General features: G+C 43.2%; 1 protein-coding gene across 2 annotated transcripts in view; it reads left to right on the forward strand.

Moving 5' to 3' along the window:
• The window catches only part of agbl1 (AGBL carboxypeptidase 1), a 161,174-nt gene that overhangs the window by 21,332 nt on the left and 120,333 nt on the right, over positions 1–19,509 (forward strand). For both annotated transcript variants that reach the window (XR_016487780.1, XM_036953095.2), the window contains exons 6-9: positions 325–418; positions 9,086–9,123; positions 18,258–18,466; positions 18,769–18,928. Coding sequence is in view for 1 of the 2 variants with exons in the window: in XM_036953095.2 (XP_036808990.2) it covers positions 325–418; positions 9,086–9,123; positions 18,258–18,466; positions 18,769–18,928 (501 nt within the window). In the remaining variant the exon portion in view is untranslated. The remainder of the gene's footprint in view (positions 1–324; positions 419–9,085; positions 9,124–18,257; positions 18,467–18,768; positions 18,929–19,509) is intronic.

A 19,509-nucleotide genomic window follows, 5' to 3' on the forward strand; every position in this document is an offset into this window, starting at 1 on the left:
TTGATTTCACTTTGAATTCACGTTTGTCGACAACCAAATGTAAATCCAAACTGGACGATGAACTGACATCTGTGCCCAGTGGGAAGATTCTGCAAGGGGTGTGTAGACTTTCAGTAAGCGCTGTAAATAGAAACGTTTTGTCAGTAAGCAAACCTAAATTATGTGGTGGAAGTTAGAATTTTGGTTGAAGTTGAAGTCTCTTGAAATTCCCATGAAGCCAGTAGATTTCCACTCTGGACTCGTAAGGAATTGGACAGGGAGAAACATCATGAATCAGCACTAGCCATTGAATGCAATTATCAATGGCATTTATATTTCTTTCAGTCACCACAGCTACGCTGCTGGGACAAAACCGAGGCCTGGACGTTATATTCAGACTGATACCCCCTCACACTACGAGGCACAAACGCACCGTCAAGTGAGTATCGTATATCATGTCCACCTGTCATTGGCTGTGCCAGAGACATGCCACAGCTACAGCCAGAGCTCTACAGTATACCCACCGTTGCATTCTCTAAGCACTACACATATCACGGACGGATCAGATCGCACTGAAAATGAGACTAACCAAGTGCTGGGTGAATCAAATACTGCACTCTATATGATTTATAGCCCAAGATTTAACCATAAGTTCTGCTGAAGTGCTGTAAATTATTCTCTGTGGTTAAGCAATATTTAACAATCTTAGTGTCCTTATCAATAGGCTTTGGCCTACTAATAAATGATTGTCGCACGAGAGGTGTAATGTTTATTGAAGATTTACTCAAGGTAAAAGTTTATTAATAATATCATGAATTTGGCATTCTATTTATAGGGCTAATGGTAACTACTTCTAATCTTCCGAAGATCCAATCAACCACGGATGAATGACAGTAAATCAGATGTCAACGTAGCTTTCATAAATGCAACTTCATTACAAATGTACTTTCACATGTAGATTGTTTAAGAAAAGTTATAGGAAGTACTTTAAATGATTCAATTTTATTTAGGTGGTATATACAAAATTGTATGGAAGCTAATCAATGTCTAAATGTGCTGACATGATAGCTCAGCTGAATCGAGCGCAGTTTGTTTCCAAAGCTGTTTCCAAAGCTATGCAGTTATTTAAAAAAAAAAAAGTACTATTTCTTACATTGTTAGCCCAGAAGATCTCAAGTGTTATTACATACAGCCGGGAAGAACTATTGGACATAGAAGCGATGTCAACTTACCATCATTACGAACAGGGATACGTCTTTCCTGAAGTGGATCCTTTGTTCGGACCTCCACCCTGGACATGCGATCTTATCCCAGAGGCCGACGCAAAACAACGCGGTCGCTGCAGGAGAGGCAGACGGAGCCGCCTACTGGTCAGACTCAGAAGGCGAGCACACCATCCACCGGTTCGGAGCATATTACTGTCCAATCTCTAGATAACAAGATGCACGAAATTAGGACACGAGTTGCCTTCCAGAGAGACATCAGAGATGGTAACATTCTCTGTTTCACGGAAACATGGCTCACTTGGGATATGTTGTCAGTACAGTCGGTACAGCCACCCGGTTTCTTCACGGATCGCACCATGAGAAATAAACATCTCTCTGGTAAGAAGAAGGGCGGGGGAGTATGCCTTATGATTGGTGGCTCATGGTGTAATCACAATAACATACAGGAACTCAAGTCCTTTTGTTCACACAACCTAGAATTCCTTACAATCAAATGCCGACCGCATTATCTTCCAAGATAATTCTCTTCGATTATAGTCACAGCTGTGTATATCCCCCCCAAGCAGATCCCTCGTCAGCCCTGAAAGAACTTCACTAGACTCTAGTAAACTGGAAACCATACATTCTGAGGCTGCATTATTGTAGCTGGGGATTTTAACAAAGCTAACCTAAGAACCATACTTCCTAAATTCTATAAGCATATCGAATGCGCGACAAGAGCTGGTAGCTTTCTGGATCATTGCTACTCGAACTTCCGCAACGCATACAAAGCCCTCCCCCGCCCTGCCTTCAGCAAATCTGACCATGACTCCGTTTTGTTGCTCCCAGCCTATAGACAGAAACTAAAACAGGAAACTCCCATGCTCAGGTCAATACGAAGCTGCTCTGACCAATCGGATTCCATGCTTCAAGATTGCTTCGATCACGTGGACTGGGATATGTTCCGGATAGCCTAAGACACTAACATTGATGTATACGCTGACTTGGTGAGAGAGTTTATTAGCAAGTGCATCGGAGATGTCACACCCTCTGTGTCCATTAAAACCTTCCCTAACCAGAAACCGTGGATTGATGGCAGCATTTGCACAAAACTGAAAGCGCCAACCACCACTTTTAATCATGGCAAGGCGACCGTAAACAGGACCGAATACAAACAGTGCAGCTATTCCCTCTGCAAGGCAATCAAACAAGCAAACCGTCAGTATAGAGACAAAGTAGAGTCGCAATTCTATGGCTAAAATATGTATGTGGCAGGGTCTACAGTCAATCACGGATTACAAAAAGAAAACCAGCCCCGTTGCGGACACCGATGTCTTGCTCCCAGACTTCTTTGCTTGCTTTGAGGACAATACAGTGTCACTGACACTAACAAAGCCCGCTAACAAAGCCTGAGGGTTCTCCTTCTCCGTGGCCAATGTGAGTAAAACATTTAAACATGTTAACCCTCGCAAGGCTGCCGGCCCAGACGGCATCCCTAGCAGCATCCTCCCCCGCCCAGACCAGCTGGCTGGTGTGTTTACGGACATATTGAACCAATTCCTATCCCAGTCTGTGTTCCCCACATGCTTCAAGATTGCCACCATTGTTCCTGTTCCCAAGAAAGCTAAGGTAACTGAACTAAATTACTATCACCCAATTGCACTTACTTTTGTCATCATAAAGTGCTTTGAGAGACTAGTCAAGGACCATATCACCTCCACCCTACCTGATACCCTAGACCCAATCCAATTTGCTGACCACCCCAATAGGTCCACTGACGATGCAATCACCATCATACTGCACACTGCCCTATCCCATCTGGACAAGAGGAATACCTATGTAAGAATGCTGTTCATTGATAACAGCTCAGCATTTAACACCATAGTACCCTCCAAACTCATCATTAAGCTTGAGACCCTGTGCAACTGTGTCCTGGACTTTCTGACGGGTCGCCCCCAGGTGGTGAAGGTAGGAAACAACATCTCCACCCCGCTTATCCTCAACACTGGGGCCCCACAAGGGTGCGTTCTCAGCCCTCTCCTGTACTCCCTGTTCACCCATGACTGCATGGCCATGCACGCTTCCTACACAATCATCAAGTTTGCACACGACACTACAGTGGTAGGCCTGGTTACCAACAACGACGAGACAGCCTACAGGGAGGAGGTGAGGGCCCTCAGAGTGTGGTGTCAGGAAAATAACTTCTCACTCAATGCCAACAAAACAAAGGAGATGATCGTGGACTTCAGGAAACAGCAGAGGGAGCACCCCCCCATCCACATCGACGGGACAGCTGTGGAGAAGGTGTAACATTTTAAGTTCCTCTGTGTACACATCACGGACAAACTGAAATGGTCCACCGACACAGACAGTGTGGTGAAGAAGGCGCAATAGCGCCGCTTCAACCTCAGGAGGCTGAGGAAATTTGGCTTGTCTTCTAAAACCCTCACAACTTTTACAGATGCACAAAATGTATCACAGCCTGGTATGGCAATTGCACTGCCCTCAAGGCTTTCCAGAGGGTAGTGCGGTGTGCACAACACATCACCGGGGGCAAACTACCTGCCCTCCAGGACACCTACAGCACCCGATGTCACAGGAAGGCCAAAAAGATCATCAAGGACAACAGCCACCCGAGCCACTGCCTGTTCACCCCGCTATCATCCAGAAGGCGAGGTCAGTACAGGTGCATCAAAGCTGGGACCGAGAGGCTGAAAAACAGCTTCTATCTCAAGGCCATCAGACTTTTAAACAGCCATCACTAACATAGAGAGGCTGCTGCCAACATACAGACTCAAATCTATGGCCACTTTAATAAACAAACTTAATAAAGGTATCACTAATCACTTTAAATAATGTCACTTTAATAATGTTTACATATCTTACATTACTCATCTCATATGAATATACTGTATTCTACACCATCTACTGCATCTTACCTATGCAGCACGCCATCACTCATCCATATATTTACATGTACATATTCTTATTCATCACTTTACATTTGCGTGTATTTGTGTGTATAAGGTAGTTGTTGTGAATTTGTTAGATTACTTATTAGATTTTACTGCGTAGTCAGAACTAGAAGCAAAAGCATTTCGCTACACTCGCATTAACATCTGCTAACCATGTGTATGTGTCCATAAAATTGGATTTGATTTGATACTTAGAGGTAGAAATCTGGATGGTAGACTTGTTCTCACTGCAGTGTATTACCCCTCGTATACCAGTAGGAGTCACTGTTCAGACAGGAATCTATCGACACTTTTTATTACTTACTTCAATCTTTATTTGGGTTTATGGCCTGATGTTGAAACAATGCTGTTGATTGAAAAATACAGTTTTACTGTCAGCATTGAACCAAGGTCAAATAAAATATGCCTAATCAAATATGAAATTACAAAATAATTTAAATCACTTAATATACACTGAGTGTACAAAGCAAACTTGCTAATATTGAGTTGCACCCCTTTTGCCCCTCAGAACAGCCTCAATTCGTTGGGGCATGGACTCTACAAGGTGTCGAAAGCGTTCCACAGGGATGCTGGCCATGTTGACTACAATGCTTCCCACAGTTATGTCAAGTTGGCTGGATGTCTTTTGGGTGGTGGACAACAGAGGGAAACTGTTGTGTGAAAAACCCAGCACCTTTGCAGTTCTTAACACACTCAAACCAGTGCGCCTGTTACGTACTACCATACCCAGTTCAAAGGAACTTAAATCTTTTATCTTGTCCATTCACCCTTTGATTTGCAAAGATACACAACCTACGTCTCAATGCTTAAAAATCCTTCTTTATCCTGTCTTCTCCCCTTCATCTACGGTACCGAAGCGCTAAGTCTAGGACCAACAGGCTCCTTAACAAATCCAATGTATTGTCATCTTATCCAGAATGACTTACAATAGTAATTAGGGTTAAGTGCCTTGTCCAAGGGGATATCTGCAGATACAGTGCCTTGCGAAAGTATTCGGCCCCCTTGAACTTTGCGACCTTTTGCCACATTTCAGGCTTCAAACATAAAGATATAAAACTGTATTTTTTGTGAAGAATCAACAACAAGTGGGACACAATCATGAAGTGGAATGACATTTATTGGATATTTTTAAACTTTTTTAACAAATCAAAAACTGAAAAATTGGGCGTGCAAAATTATTCAGCCCCCTTAAGTTAATACTTTGTAGCGCCACCTTTTGCTGCGATTACAGCTGTAAGTCGCTTGGGGTATGTCTCTATCAGTTTTGCACATCGAGAGACTGAATTTTTTTCCCATTCCTCCTTGCAAAGCAGCTCGAGCTCAGTGAGGTTGGATGGAGAGCATTTGTGAACAGCAGTTTTCACTTCTTTCCACAGATTCTCGATTGGATTCAGGTCTGGACTTTGACTTGGCCATTCTAACACCTGGATATGTTTACCATTCCATTGTAGATTTTGCTTTATGTTTTGGATCATTGTCTTGTTGGAAGACACATCTCCGTCCCAGTCTCAGGTCTTTTGCAGACTCCATCAGGTTTTCTTCCAGAATGGTCCTGTATTTGGCTCCATCCATCTTCCCATCAATTTTAACCATCTTCCCTGTCCCTGCTGAAGAAAAGCAGGCCCAAACCATGATGCTGCCACCACCATGTTTGACAGTGGGGATGGTTTCTTCAGGGTGATGAGCTGTGTTGATTTTACGCCAAACATAACGTCTTGCATTGTTGCCAAAAAGTTAAATTTTGGTTTCATCTGACCAGAGCACCTTCTTCCACATGTTTGGTGTGTCTCCCAGGTGGCTTGTGGCAAACTTTAACAACACTTTTTATGGATATCTTTAAGAAATGGCTTTCTTCTTGCCACTCTTCCATAAAGGCCAGATTTGTGCAATATACGACTGATTGTTGTCCTATGGACAGAGTCTCCCACCTCAGCTGTAGATCTCTGCAGTTCATCTAGAGTGATCATGGGCCTCTTTGGCTGCATCTCTGATCAGTCAGGGACGGCCAGGTCTTGGTAGATTTGTAGTGGTCTGATACTCCTTCCATTTCAATATTATCGCTTGCACAGTGCTCCTTGGGATGTTTAAAGCTTGGGAAATCGTTTTGTATCCAAATCCGGCTTTAAACTTCTTCACAACAGTATCTCGGACCTGCCTGGTGTGTTCCTTGTTCTTCATGATGCTCTCTGCGCTTTTAACAGACCTCTGAGACTATCACAGTGCAGGTGCATTTATACGGAGACTTGATTACACACAGGTGGATTGTATTTATCATCATTAGTCATTTAGGTCAACATTGGATCATTCAGAGATCCTCACTGAAGTTCTGGAGAGAGTTTGCTGCACTGAAAGTAAAGGGGCTGAATAATTTTGCACGCCCAATTTTTCAGTTTTTGATTTGTTAAAAAAGTTTGAAATATCCAATAAATGTCGTTCCACTTCATGATTGTGTCCCACTTTTTGTTGATTCTTCACAAAAAAATACAGTTTTATATCTTTATGTTTGAAGCCTGAAATGTGGCAAAAGGTCGCAAAGTTCAAGGGGGCCGAATACTTTCGCAAGGCACTGTATTTGACCTAGTCTGCTCAGGGATTCAAACCAGCAACCTTTCGCTTACTGGCCCAACACTCTTAACCACTAGCCTACCTGCCACCCCACATTACAATATGTTGACCAATTACGTTGAAACCACATTGATTAAACCAGTGTGCGCCCAGTGGGTCTAGTTCACAGATACTGCTATAAAATCACTCACTCTGTCATCACTTTGCATGACTGCAGACTATGGACCACCACTCAATTTCAACATGAACTTGCGTACTATACATACGTTTGAGTATAGTATACTTGGACAGTTCAATTCCTAATTTATCTACGCTAACTGTGTCTTATGAGTTAACAAAGTATAGCCTCACTCAGGAGTACTGCTAAAGTGCATGGGCCTACTGTGGTGCCACCGTGAAGCCAAGAGCCCAAAACAGAAGGTGTGTTGTTGCTTATAGATTCAAACATAATTTTCGTCTTATATCAAAATAGTTTTACCCTCTACGAGCAAGAGAGGTTTTACATTTTCTAAAAACTGAATCCCCGAAAAAGCGAAACCTTTTTCGTGTCTGCACAAATTGAACAATTTGCATACGTTTGCCTGGCTCAGGTTTGTAATTAAATGTGTGCCTTAAAGCGAGAGTCCGCCGGGCAGAGGAGGAACTTGCTGAACCTGCATTCATCAAAACTTTCCACTGCAGCTCATTTAGAGGGAAGTAGGTTACTCATGTTTAATGGAGTTGGATCACGGCAGGGAGCATATGTATTGGCAGTCTCTTTCTGTGCAAAGTAAAATGGAAAGTAAATTGTTACCGCCTTTGGCTGAAGGGGGGGGGGGGGGGGTATGGATTTTGAACACCTGACGTTCTCACTCAATTTGACATAATGTTATAATACTTTGCGAACACTAACGCACACAGTCAAACACATACACATGCAAGCGAACACACGCAGGCCAGGCGCAAACACAGGCACACAAGCGACAGTCACACGCACCCAGACACACACACATTTGTTAGTAGTGCCTGCTATCAACAGTCCAGCACCAGAGATCCCTGCTCCCAGCTTGGATTCTGATGGGAATTCTGACACATGTAATTATTTGTTCACATGTTGGAATAGGAAGAAGCTTATCAGTCAAGTATGTAGTGAACTGGGCCTCATAGCCTTTCCCCAACATGGTATTGAAAACGCAATACATCCAGATTTCCCTTTTTGTTGCCTATAGTGTTGACTGTTCACCATAAGCACTTTTTTACCCATAGGGAGAGCCCCAGTGCTGTATGGCTGCATGGCAACCACATTACTGAGGGCTGACAATGTCACAGCCAGCTGGGTTTCAACACAACAAGCTGTAGTCGATGAGAGGCGATCCGCAGGGCTAACCTTTGGCTATGAGCTAAGCCTTAATATGACCAAGAAGCTTTTCAAGGACAAAATTAACAAGACTCTCTCCCCCTCTGAGGATCACCTCTGTGTGAGAGGGTGTGTGTGTGTGATCATGGATCTGTCCAGAGGCATGTTGTATTCCCCGTAGAAACAACAACAGCCACAGCTGTGAGGAACAACTTTATTATGACCCCTGTTCAAACAGGCTGAAATTAGTCCCATTTTTCATGTGATTTCGAGGTAGAAGAAATCGCCCGGATAATTCGTTTTCACCGCTCCGATCAGATATCCCCACGGGCTTTTTAATATACAGCACTGCTAGGTGCCTGTGTTAAACAGTTTCAGTTTGAGTCTGAGACAGGGAGACGGTGTGGCGTATTAGGAAAACTGAGAGCATGGTAACTGATTCATTTAATAGGCTACATATGACACACTGTGTGAATGGCATTGATGTGGACTCATCAGAGGGGAAGCACACACTGCTGATCCTTAATAATGGAACATGTCACAGGAGACGTGTCCTCTTAATGTGGATCAAAGACAATCAACAGACAACAATTCGCTGGCATGACATTTCCTGTGTCCCAGCGACGGCATGCAACACTGTTTTTTGTTTGGCTTGTTTATGCCCTTCACCTCAGCTCTAGATCAACAGAACACACCACTGCATCATCCTAATTCAGGGGGCTATACGTTAGGATTTATGTGGATGTAGAGAGAACCACATTCATAATTAATCTATGTTCACACTGTTGTGGCAGAATATATGTCTGCAACCCTGAATCAGCAGTTCTGTTGCTGGTAATAAATGCTTATGATTGCAGTGACAGGGATTTCGACATTACTAAAGCAGGTGCCTCTGTGCTTATGTAAACTATAAAATGCTGACTGGGATATTGGAGAGGTGCCCATCTTCTTGGTTTTATTCTGCAGAAGGAGAGCAGCCCCTTAATCACTGTTGTATGTAAAATGACTTCTCTTTTCTTTCGCAGGGCAGCAATCGATGCACTGGCAGCACTTTTATGTTCAAGTAAGTATTCTTCAGCCCCTCTCACTCATACCTTTTCCCCCTTTATAAACTCTTACCTTCCATACTAGCAGTCTGGAATAGTTCTATCCCAATCGACTGTCCTATTGGCTGTCTCAGATGATCTAGTTCAAGGCCATGGGAGTAATCAGGATCATAATGGGGAGGAATATTGAGTGGCATTTTGTGTTGGATAGCCTCGACTCCAGCCGGGTAATGTGTCAGATGATCTGTGCCACAGGCTTTGTTTTGACCACACAATGAATCTATTCTCTCGATATCAAACCCCTTAATTAACTGGTCAAACGTGGTCATTTTATCGAGTCTGTTTACGAGCCATTGTTGTTTTATAACTATTGATATTATGCAAGCATAGAAGCGTATACACAAAATATGGTTTAGTGATATAGGGAAGCCAGCTGTGAATTATCTCAGTGCCATTTTGTACATAATTGTGATAATATTCCAGGCAATTTACTTTTTCAAATGAGCACACAGGAGACTGTTCTTCTGTAGTACCCAAGAAGTTGTTTTATGACCGGGGCTTGAATATGGATATGAAATGTATTACCAGTTTTAGCAATTCTACTAGTAGAGACATTGGTGAAATATGCATATATGACAAGCAATGCTATTGGGATCAAAATGAAGTATTTTTCATTTTCACTTAGCTCACATCTTCTTGGGTGATAATAGTGCACATCCAATCTCCATGTCTGTGTTAGCCCTCAGAGTGATCATCTTCATGAAATGATTGAATTGATCTGTTGTCTTGCACCCCTTCCCAGTCGGATTCACTCAGTTGAAACACAATCACAGTCAGTATAGCATGATTACACAGAGGTTCTCCACAACTTTACAGCTTGTCAGACACTGATTTAATATCACATCTCCCTCACTGGATATTTGCTCATAACACAAGCTATATTAGCTATTGATATTGTAGTAAATGTTAAAAATCACTTTAATAGTACTCCCTGTGTGCTTTAACAGAACCGTTATTTCCTTTAATCATCGAGGGAAGCATTTTTCCCCCCCCTCCAACAAAATGAAGATTCTGTTTTCTCTGGGCATTCAAAATGCGTAAAGGCATGAAAAACACACAAGCTCAGCTATTAATCTGCCAGGGAGAGGTTGCTCAGCTCTGAGCTGTTCTACCAGCCAGGGAGAGGTGTTCTGGTCTACCTGGGGGTGGCAGTGTGACTCTGTGCCTCACTCAGCTCCTCAGCTCTCTCTTTGTGTATACAGGCTCTGCACCTGTTGATGCACTGCAGTTGCTGAACGATTCTACTTGTGAATAACATTAGGCTCCTGGTTCTCTCTGAAGCCTATTTTAAAGATGTGCGCCTAGGCGGGGATGGTGCAATTAATTCTCTTTCATTCAGCAGCAATTTCCAGTGTGCAGTCGCTGCTCTTTGTCTATGCAGTCCACAGGGAGCTTTATTACGCTTTGTGATGTTTTTTTTGTTGACTTTCCTGGTTTCCTGTTCTCTCAAGGGGGATGTCAGAGGTAGTCGATAACCATCGAACAATTCACCTCCTTCTTCCTTGTATGGTTTGACGATCAGTTGGCTGTGCATTTTAATTCAGTGCTACACATTTAGTTGTCGTAGGCTAGATTATGTTTCTGTATCAAAAGATGGCTTGACAGGTGAAAAGGAAGGTCCCAGATAAAAAAAAAATGCAGCTTTATTTTCAATGTTTTATCATTTCAACTAGGCTTGAGCTGCTTCCACTCTTACGCATAGTCTATGTGTTGATGTAGTATTTCTGGGCAGCTGTTATGACACAGTATCTCAATCCAAATTATACTCTCCCCATAGGATTAGAAAACCAAACCTTTTATAAACCTTTCTAGGATAATGAGATAGGGCTACAGCAAGACATATTGAAATGAAATGAAATGTGTCTTCCACATTTAACCCAACCCCTCTGAATCAGAGAGGTGTGAAGCCTGCCTTACTCTACATCATTTTCACCCAGGGAGCTGTTGTTGTTCAGGGTTAGCTGCCTTGCTCCCAGGGTAGAACAAAACATTTGTCCACCTTTATTGACTTAGGGATTTGAACCCGCAACATTTTGGTTACTGTCCCAAAGCTCTTAGCTGCTAGGCTACCTGCTCGCCAGAGTGAGATACAGAGAGAGAGAGAGGGGAGCTCTTGCACTAGTGAGAGAATCCCCAGTCCTTTCTCATTTGTTTCCATACTCACGCTACACGCTACACATCTCCTGTGATCATCTGTCAGACATTGTAGTGGGGAGATGCACTTGAGCACTTCCCATGCTGCCCCAGTCCAGCATACGTCACAGTACCCATGTCAGCTTGACCTTCAACGCTAGCTCAGTCCTCTGTGGACTACTGCAGTGGCACTGTAGATTCTCTATCAGTGTAGCTCTGGCTCTGGCTCTGGCATTGGTATTGGCCAGGCCCCAGTTTCCTCATCAGATACAAGGATGCATTCTGTTATAAGATCAGCAAGCTGTGTCAATGGGAGTATACACATTGTCCTCCCCTTCACTGAACAGTAGAAAGGCTCACGGCCATTGTGAATAGTAGATGTACTTACGCTCCTTTTTATACCATCCAGACTGAACACGCAGCTAGCTACAGTAGCTAAACAAAGCCAGAGTGTTGCTATATAGCTTGTGCCTTTAAACTTAGATTACTAATAAAATGTTCATTCCACAAGTGCTGGCTAGACTAACAGTCTTTCCTTCAATTATGTAGCCGTTGTAGCACTCACTAGACCTTAATTGTCATACCAGTTGGACTTCTTACCATATTCTTCATCTTAACGAGTTGCTCTGCCCAGTGCTATCGTCACGGAGCCTACATGCACTGTAACACAAAACTGCCCTCGTCTCATTGAGTTTCTCATCTCATCCCTTTTGAAGCAGTCTTCCTGCATTTCACATCTATTCTCCCCCCAAAAATGCATCATTATGACATCATGATGACATCATTATGACATCATTATGACATTATTATGATATCATTATGACATCATTATCACATCGAATGCCATGTGTTTTTCGACACTTCAGTTCATTATACTATTGTCCATTTGGCCTCTCAGTGCCAAGATGATGCATGCTCTTATTGTGTTATTTGAATAAAAGCACAGTGAAGCATGACACGGAGGAAAAAAGCCCCAGCCGGCATCAATTTGAATATGAATAGCTAATACAGCTGCTTGTAGTGAACATTTACCCAGACCCAGAGAGTAAACAGACAAGAGACGAAATGGAAATGCAACACAGCTTTTTCTATAACACTAAGGTGGTGCCTAATACCTAAATTGATGCAAAGGTCACGTGTGAATAAATATTTGAAAAAGGTTTTCAAACTCCCTCAATACTCTGAATCCATTTAGCAGTCAAGCCTATCTGGAGGACATATGATGGATACTATGTTTTGCCTTCTGTTAGGCCTTGCCAAATTATAACTGAAGAGAAGTAGAGGGGCTTCAGAGAGGTAGTTAAGTGATGCCAACAGGAGGAAGTGCTTCACATTTCAAGTTTATTTCATTCTGTTGTGTTTCATTGTAATGAGGCTGGAAATGAGGACACTTGGGTGTTTCTACTGCTATTAAACCAGGTAGAAAAATGTTGCTGTCTCTAGAGAGCTGTGATAAAAGCTTACCCTGCAGATACTGAATGCAACAGTATGTATTTTTCCAACCATTTTCCAACGCTGTGTGTTATGCAGTATTCTACATCTTCCAAGAAAGACAGCTCTCTACGTCAAAGTAATAACACTCATTGACCATAGGATCAAGATCCTTGACATTACCGCAGTGGGCTTGATAAATAGGCCAAGAATGCATTGTTAAGCATAGCTGCTCAATAAATATATACTATAGTACAACTACAGTGCATTCGGAAAGTATTCAGACCCGTTGACTTTCTCCACATTTTGTTACGTTACAGCCTTATTCTGAAATGGATTCAATTGTTTCCCCCCCTCATCAATCTACACACAATACCCCATAATTGCATTTTTGCAAATGTTTAAAATAAAAACCCAGAAATATCACATTTACATAAGTATTCAGACCTTTTACCCAGAACTTTGTTGAACACCTTTGGCAGCGATTACAGCCTTGAGTCTTCTTGGGTATGATGCTACAAGCTTGGCACACCTGTATTTGGGGAGTTTTTCTCATTCTTCTCTGCAGATTCTCTCAAGTTCTGTCAGGTTGGATGGATGGATCTCCAGAGATGTTTGATCGGGTTCAAGTCCGAGCTCTGGCTAGGCCATTCAAGGACATTCAGAGACTTGTCCCGAAGCCACTCCTGCGTTGCCTTGTCTTTGTGCTTAGGGTCATTGTCCTGTTGGAAGGTGAACTTTCACCCCAGTCTGAGGTCCTGAGCACTCTGGATCAGGTTTTCATCAAGGGTCTCTCTGTACTTTGTTCCATTCATTTTTCCCTCGATCCTGACTAGTTTCACAGTTCCTGCCTCTGAAAAACATCCCCACAGCATGATTCTGCCACCACCATGCTTCACCGTAGGAATGGTGCCAGATTTCAGGCCTGGCATTCAGCCCAAAGAGTTCAATCTTGGTTTCATCAGACCAGAGAATCTTGTTTCTCATGGTCTGAGAATGTTTAGGTGCCTTTTGGCAAACTCCAAGCGGGCTGTCATGTGCCATTTACTGAGGAGTGGCTTCCGTCTGGCCACTCTACCTTAAAGGCCTGATTGGTGGAGTGCTGCAGAGATGGTTATCCTTCTGGAAGGTTCTCCCATCTCCACAGAGGAACTCTGGAGCTCTGTCAGAGTGACCATTGTGTTCTTGGTCACCTCCCCGACCAAGGCCCTTTGGTGATTCCAAACTTCTTGCGTTTAATAATGATGGAGGCCACTGTGTTCATGGGTACCGTCAATGCTACAGATCTGTGCCTCGATACATTGCTGTCACGGAGGTCTACGGACAATTCCTTTGACCTCAGGGCTTGGTTTTTATCTCTGACATGCACTGTCAACCGTAGGACCTTATATAGACAGGTGTGTGCCTTTCCAAATCATATCCAATCAATTGAATTTACCCCAGGTGGAATCTAATCCAGTTGTAGAAACACCTCAAGGATGATCAATGGAAACAGGATGCACCTGAGCTCAATTTCAAGTCTCATAGCAAATGGTCTGAATACTTATGTAAACAAGGTATTTCAGTTTTTTTTTTTTATGCATTTGCAAAACATTCTACCAACCTGTTTTCGCTTTGTCATTATCTGGTATTGTGCGTAGGATGATGAAGGAAAAAAAGTATTTATCCATTTTAGAAAAAGGCTGAAACCGAATAAAATGTGGAAAAAGGGAAGGGGTCGGAATAATTTCCGAATGCACTGTATTTAAATAAATCAAATCTAAATGTATTGGTCGCGTACGCAGATTTTCAGACGTCATCCCATGTCCAGCGAAATGCTTGTGTTTCTAGCTCCAACAGTACACTAATATCAAGCAATACAATAACAATACACACATAATAATTATCTGAATGAGCAATGTCAGAGTCCAGAGTATACCCTGCACAAAACATTAAGAACACCTTCCTAATATTGAGTTGCACCCCCCTCCTTTCGCCCTCAGAACAGTTTCAACTCGCCAGGGCATGGACTCGACAAGGTGTCCAAAATTTTCCACATGAATGCTGGTTTTGTTGATTTTAATACTTCCCACAGTTGTGTCAAGTTGGCTGGATGCCCTTTGGGTGGTGGACCATTCTTGATACACAGGGGAAACTGTTGAGCGTGAAAAACCCAGCAGTGTTGCAGTTCTTGACACAAACCAGTGCGACTGGTACCTACTACCATACCCCGTTCAAAGGTACTTCAATCTTTTGTCTTTCCCATTCACCCTCTGAAGGGCACACATACACGTCTCAATTGTCTCAAGGCTTATTGTCTCCTCTCCTTCATCTACACTGATCATAGTTTTTAAGTAAGGCATCATAGCTTTCACCTGGATTCACCTGGTCAGTTTATGTCATGGAAAGAGTTTGTGTGTGACTGTGTGTGTGTGTGTGTGTGTGTGTGTGCATATATATATATATATATATATTTAATTAGAGTGTATAGACATTATGGACAGTATATGAATAGAAAAGGTGTGTGTACAGCAGTAGTTATATAGATTTAGCCTTGACTAGAATACAGTATATACATATGAAGTGGGTAATACAGAATGTAAACATGATTAAAGTGAGCCCCCACAAAAAGGCCCTTTATAATAAAGCCATAACAACATTTGTGATGTGGCATAGGCTACAGTTGAGCAGAAGTGTTTTTAGCATTTCCACACATGGGGAACATTTGTTTGCAGGGTCATGACAGAAAGCATTAGCTGAATCTTCTTTGTTTCCACATACTGACCGGAATGAGTGGCTACACTGACACTGACAAACTGAGTTCAATCTGGTCTTGAATTCAAACAAACAACAGCCCAGGCCAATGAGGTGACATACAGATTGTAGAATATTAGGAGGTAATATATATTATAGGCTACAGTAGGCTACTAAATACAAGTTCCAGTGGCACACTGATTCACCCAACGATGAAGCGCTCTTCTTAGCAATAGCCTATTTCACGATGAGCTACTTTGAAAAACAGTGCTGCTGTTCGCCAACAATGTCTGCATTTAAACATTTGCAAAAGGCAAACAGACAGCCGCAATCAACCATAGAAAATTAATGTATAGATGACAGTTCCCATTGAAGTTAGGACTGGCAGCTATTGCTATCATACCCATGAGTTTAACACTCAAACTGTCAGAGTGAGAGGTTCCAAAATCCTTCCATGGATTATATGTCTATCGGCATAATGCTACAAGCTGTATATTTGGCGCGCATGCTGCCCAAATTGCGGCCTTCCTGACTATAGGCAACCCGTAACTGACAAAATAAATAATAATCAAAATAAAAATACACTATATATACAAAAGTATATAATCAAATTAGTTGATTTGGCTATTTTAGCCACACTTGTTGCTGACAGATGTATAAAATCGAGCACACAGCCAGTGAAATCTCCATAGACGAACATTGGCAGTAGAATGGCCTTACTGAAGAGCTCAGTGACTATCAATGTGGCAACGTCATAGGATACCACCTTTCCAACCAGTCAGATTTCTGCCCCGATTGAGCTGCCCCGGTCAGCTGTAAGTGCTGTTATTGTGAAGCGTAAAACCAACAACGGCTCAGCCGCGAAGTGGTGGGCCACACAAGCTCACAGAACGGGACCGCTGAGTGCTGAAGCTTGCCAAAAATATGTGGACACCTGCTGGTCAAACATCTCATTCCAAAATCATGGGATTAATATAGAGTTGGTCCCCCCTTTGCTGCTTTAACACTAGATGTTGGAACATTGCTGCGGGGACTTGCTTTCATTCAGCCACAAGTGTATTAGTAAGGTCGGGCACTGATGTTGGGCGATTAGGCCTCACAGTCAGTGTTCCAATTCCTCCCAAAGGTGTTCGATGGAGTTGTGGTCACAGCTCTGTGCAGGCCAGTCAAGTTCTTCCACACCGATCTCAACAAACCATGTCGGTAAGGACCGCGCTTTGTGCACAGGGGCATTGTCATGCTGAAACAGGAAAGGGCCTTCCCAAAACTGTTGCCATAAAGTTCGAAGCACAGAATCGTCCATAATGTCATTGTATGCTGTAGGGTTAAGATTTCCCTTCACTGGAACCAAGGGGCCTAGCCTGAATCATGAAAACAGCCCCAGACCATTATTCCTCCTCCACCAAACTTTACAGTTGGCACTATGCATTCAGGCATGTAGTGTTCTCCTGATGTCCGCTAAACCCAGATTAGACGGTCAGATGGTCAAGCATGATTCATCATTCCAGAGAACGTGTTTTCACTGCTCCAGGTTCCAATTGCGGCGAGCTTTACACCATTCCAGCTGACATTTCGCATTGCGCATGGGGATCTTAGGATTATGTGCGGCTGCTTGGCCATGGAAACCCATTTCGGTGAGGTCCCAACGAACTGCTCTTGTGCTGATGTTGCTTCCAGAGGCAGTTTGGAACCTCGGTAGTGAGTGTTGCAACCGAGGAACTCTGCCTAGAAGTCGCCTCTTCACCGTTGACTTGGGGAATGGCACTATTTAATGAAGCTGCCAGTTGAGGACTTGTGAGGCGTCTGTTTCTCAAACTAGACACTCTAATGTACTTGTCCTCTTGCTCAGTTGTGCACTGGGGCCTCCCACTCCTCTTTCTATTCTGGTTAGAGAGTCCGTTTGCACTGTTCTGTGAAGGGAGTAGTGCACAGCGTTGTACGAGATCTTCAGTTTCTTGTCAATTTCTCGCATGGAATATCCTTCATTTCTCAGAACAAGAATGGACTGACTAGTTTCAGAAGAAAGGTCTTTGTTTCTGGCAATTTTGAGCCTGTAATCGAACCCACAAATGTTGATGCTCCAGATGCTCAACTAGTCTAAAGAAGGCCAGTTTTATTGCTTCTTTAATCAGGATAACAGTTTTCAGCTGTGCTAACATAATTGCAAAAGGGTTTTCTAATGATCAATTAGCCTTTAAAATGATAAACTTGGATTAGCTAACACAAAGTGACATTGGAAGACAGGAGTGATGGTTGCTGATCATGGGCCTCTGTACGCCTATGTAGATATTCCATAAAATATTCCAGCTACAATAGTCATTTACAACATTAACAATGTCTACACTGTATTTCTGATCAATTTGATGATATTTTAATGGGGGATTTTTTTTTTCTTCCAAAACAAGGACATTTCTAAGTGTCCCCAAACTTTTGAAAGGTAGTGTACACTTTATTTTTTTTAAATGTGCTTTCTCTTGGGCTCCCCACTGGCCTGGGCCCAGGACCTTTAGCCCCGATAAGCTCCCACATTAACACGGCCCTGGGTAGAGTACCTATTGGTGATGACCATTTCAATGTCCACAAAGCAGTAGTTATATAGCAGGGCAGCGACGTAACCCTTGGCCACAGTAGTGATCTCTAAGGAAAGGTAGGTCGAGCCACAGCCTGTTCAACCCGCTACCATCCAGAAGGCGAGGTCAGTACAGGTGCACCAACGCTGGGACAGAGAGACTGAGAAACAGCTTCTATCTCCAGGCCTTCAGACTGTTAAACCATGTTCATATCTTTCTTTCAGAGGCCAATGTCAGGGCCGCTGTGGCTAACGGTTACGTGTCTGCCCTGTTGAAGCTGTATGAGGACTGGCATAACAAGGACCCGGACCATGAGACCATCCCCATCCGCCTGGCCCTGCTCCATTGCCTGCACCAGACCACCCACTGCAGCGCTGGCCGGGACGCTCTGGTGGCGCAGGGGGGCATCAGCCTCCTCTACCACACCATACAGGTATACCCACACATAGCTTCACGTTCTACCAGTCACTCTTATAAGCCATAATTAATATCCCTTACTTTAATTGCTTTTTTTTACTCCTTTGTAATTTCTCAGATCTAATTGCTTTAATGATAATGTTTTTTTTATAATTGGAGTTGGTATTGCCTGGCAATTCGGATTGCCCTCGCCAAGTTATTTGCGTATAATACAGAGCTTGATTGTAATGCTGGATAATGCATGCTAATGTGGGTAAAAACAAATCCTAAATACATGTAGGAGGTGGCTGTATTTCTGTTTGTGTTGCTGTTTTGAAGACCTGCCTGGCCAGTAACGGTCTGGAATCTCTGGTGGAGCCTGCTGTCCAGCTGATGAGGAAGTGCTATCCTAAATGTCCCCTGCCTCTGACCTCGGATCAGAGTGTTTATACCTTCCCCCTGCCTGGGAGGCCTACTGACACTGCTCCAGGACCCCAAGGTATTGTTTGCCTATCTCTGTTTTCATCTTCTCTCTCTCTCTCTCTCTCTGCTTCTGTTTCTCTCTCTGTCTCACACTCTCTCGGATACTATACTGGGAGGCGTGTGATGTTTAAAATGTTGATGTAACTGCGAGAATATGATGAGCGACATTATCCCACTGTGAACACACTGGCAGTGGTCGGCAGTGATAAAGTCTTCCTGCCATGTTTGTCATTCAGCGAGCATAGGCTTGGTTACCGTGGCAACCCTGGGTCTCTGAGGCAGACTCTTTAGATGCCCACCTCATTTCTCTTAGTGATGAGGCACACTTCATCTGATCTGCCTATAAGCAGGCGGCAGTGAAACTCTGTGAGAACAGGATGGAGCACAGGAGGATCCATCCACAGGAAAGAATAGGCATGCGCCATGCATTAATGTATGATTGTACGTGTTGCTGAACTACAAACTGGCACGTGCTCTTACAATGTGAGAAAAATCGGAAAAGCCTTTGAAGATCTATATATACAGGGACCAACAGGGACATATTTGACAGTTTTCTAAATGGGATACTGTCTGCAGCGCCGCACATCAACATGATCC

This window comes from Oncorhynchus mykiss, chromosome 2, assembly GCF_057628025.1.
Source record: "Oncorhynchus mykiss isolate SJ-2025 chromosome 2, ASM5762802v1, whole genome shotgun sequence".
NCBI classification, from domain to species: Eukaryota; Metazoa; Chordata; class Actinopteri; order Salmoniformes; family Salmonidae; genus Oncorhynchus; species Oncorhynchus mykiss.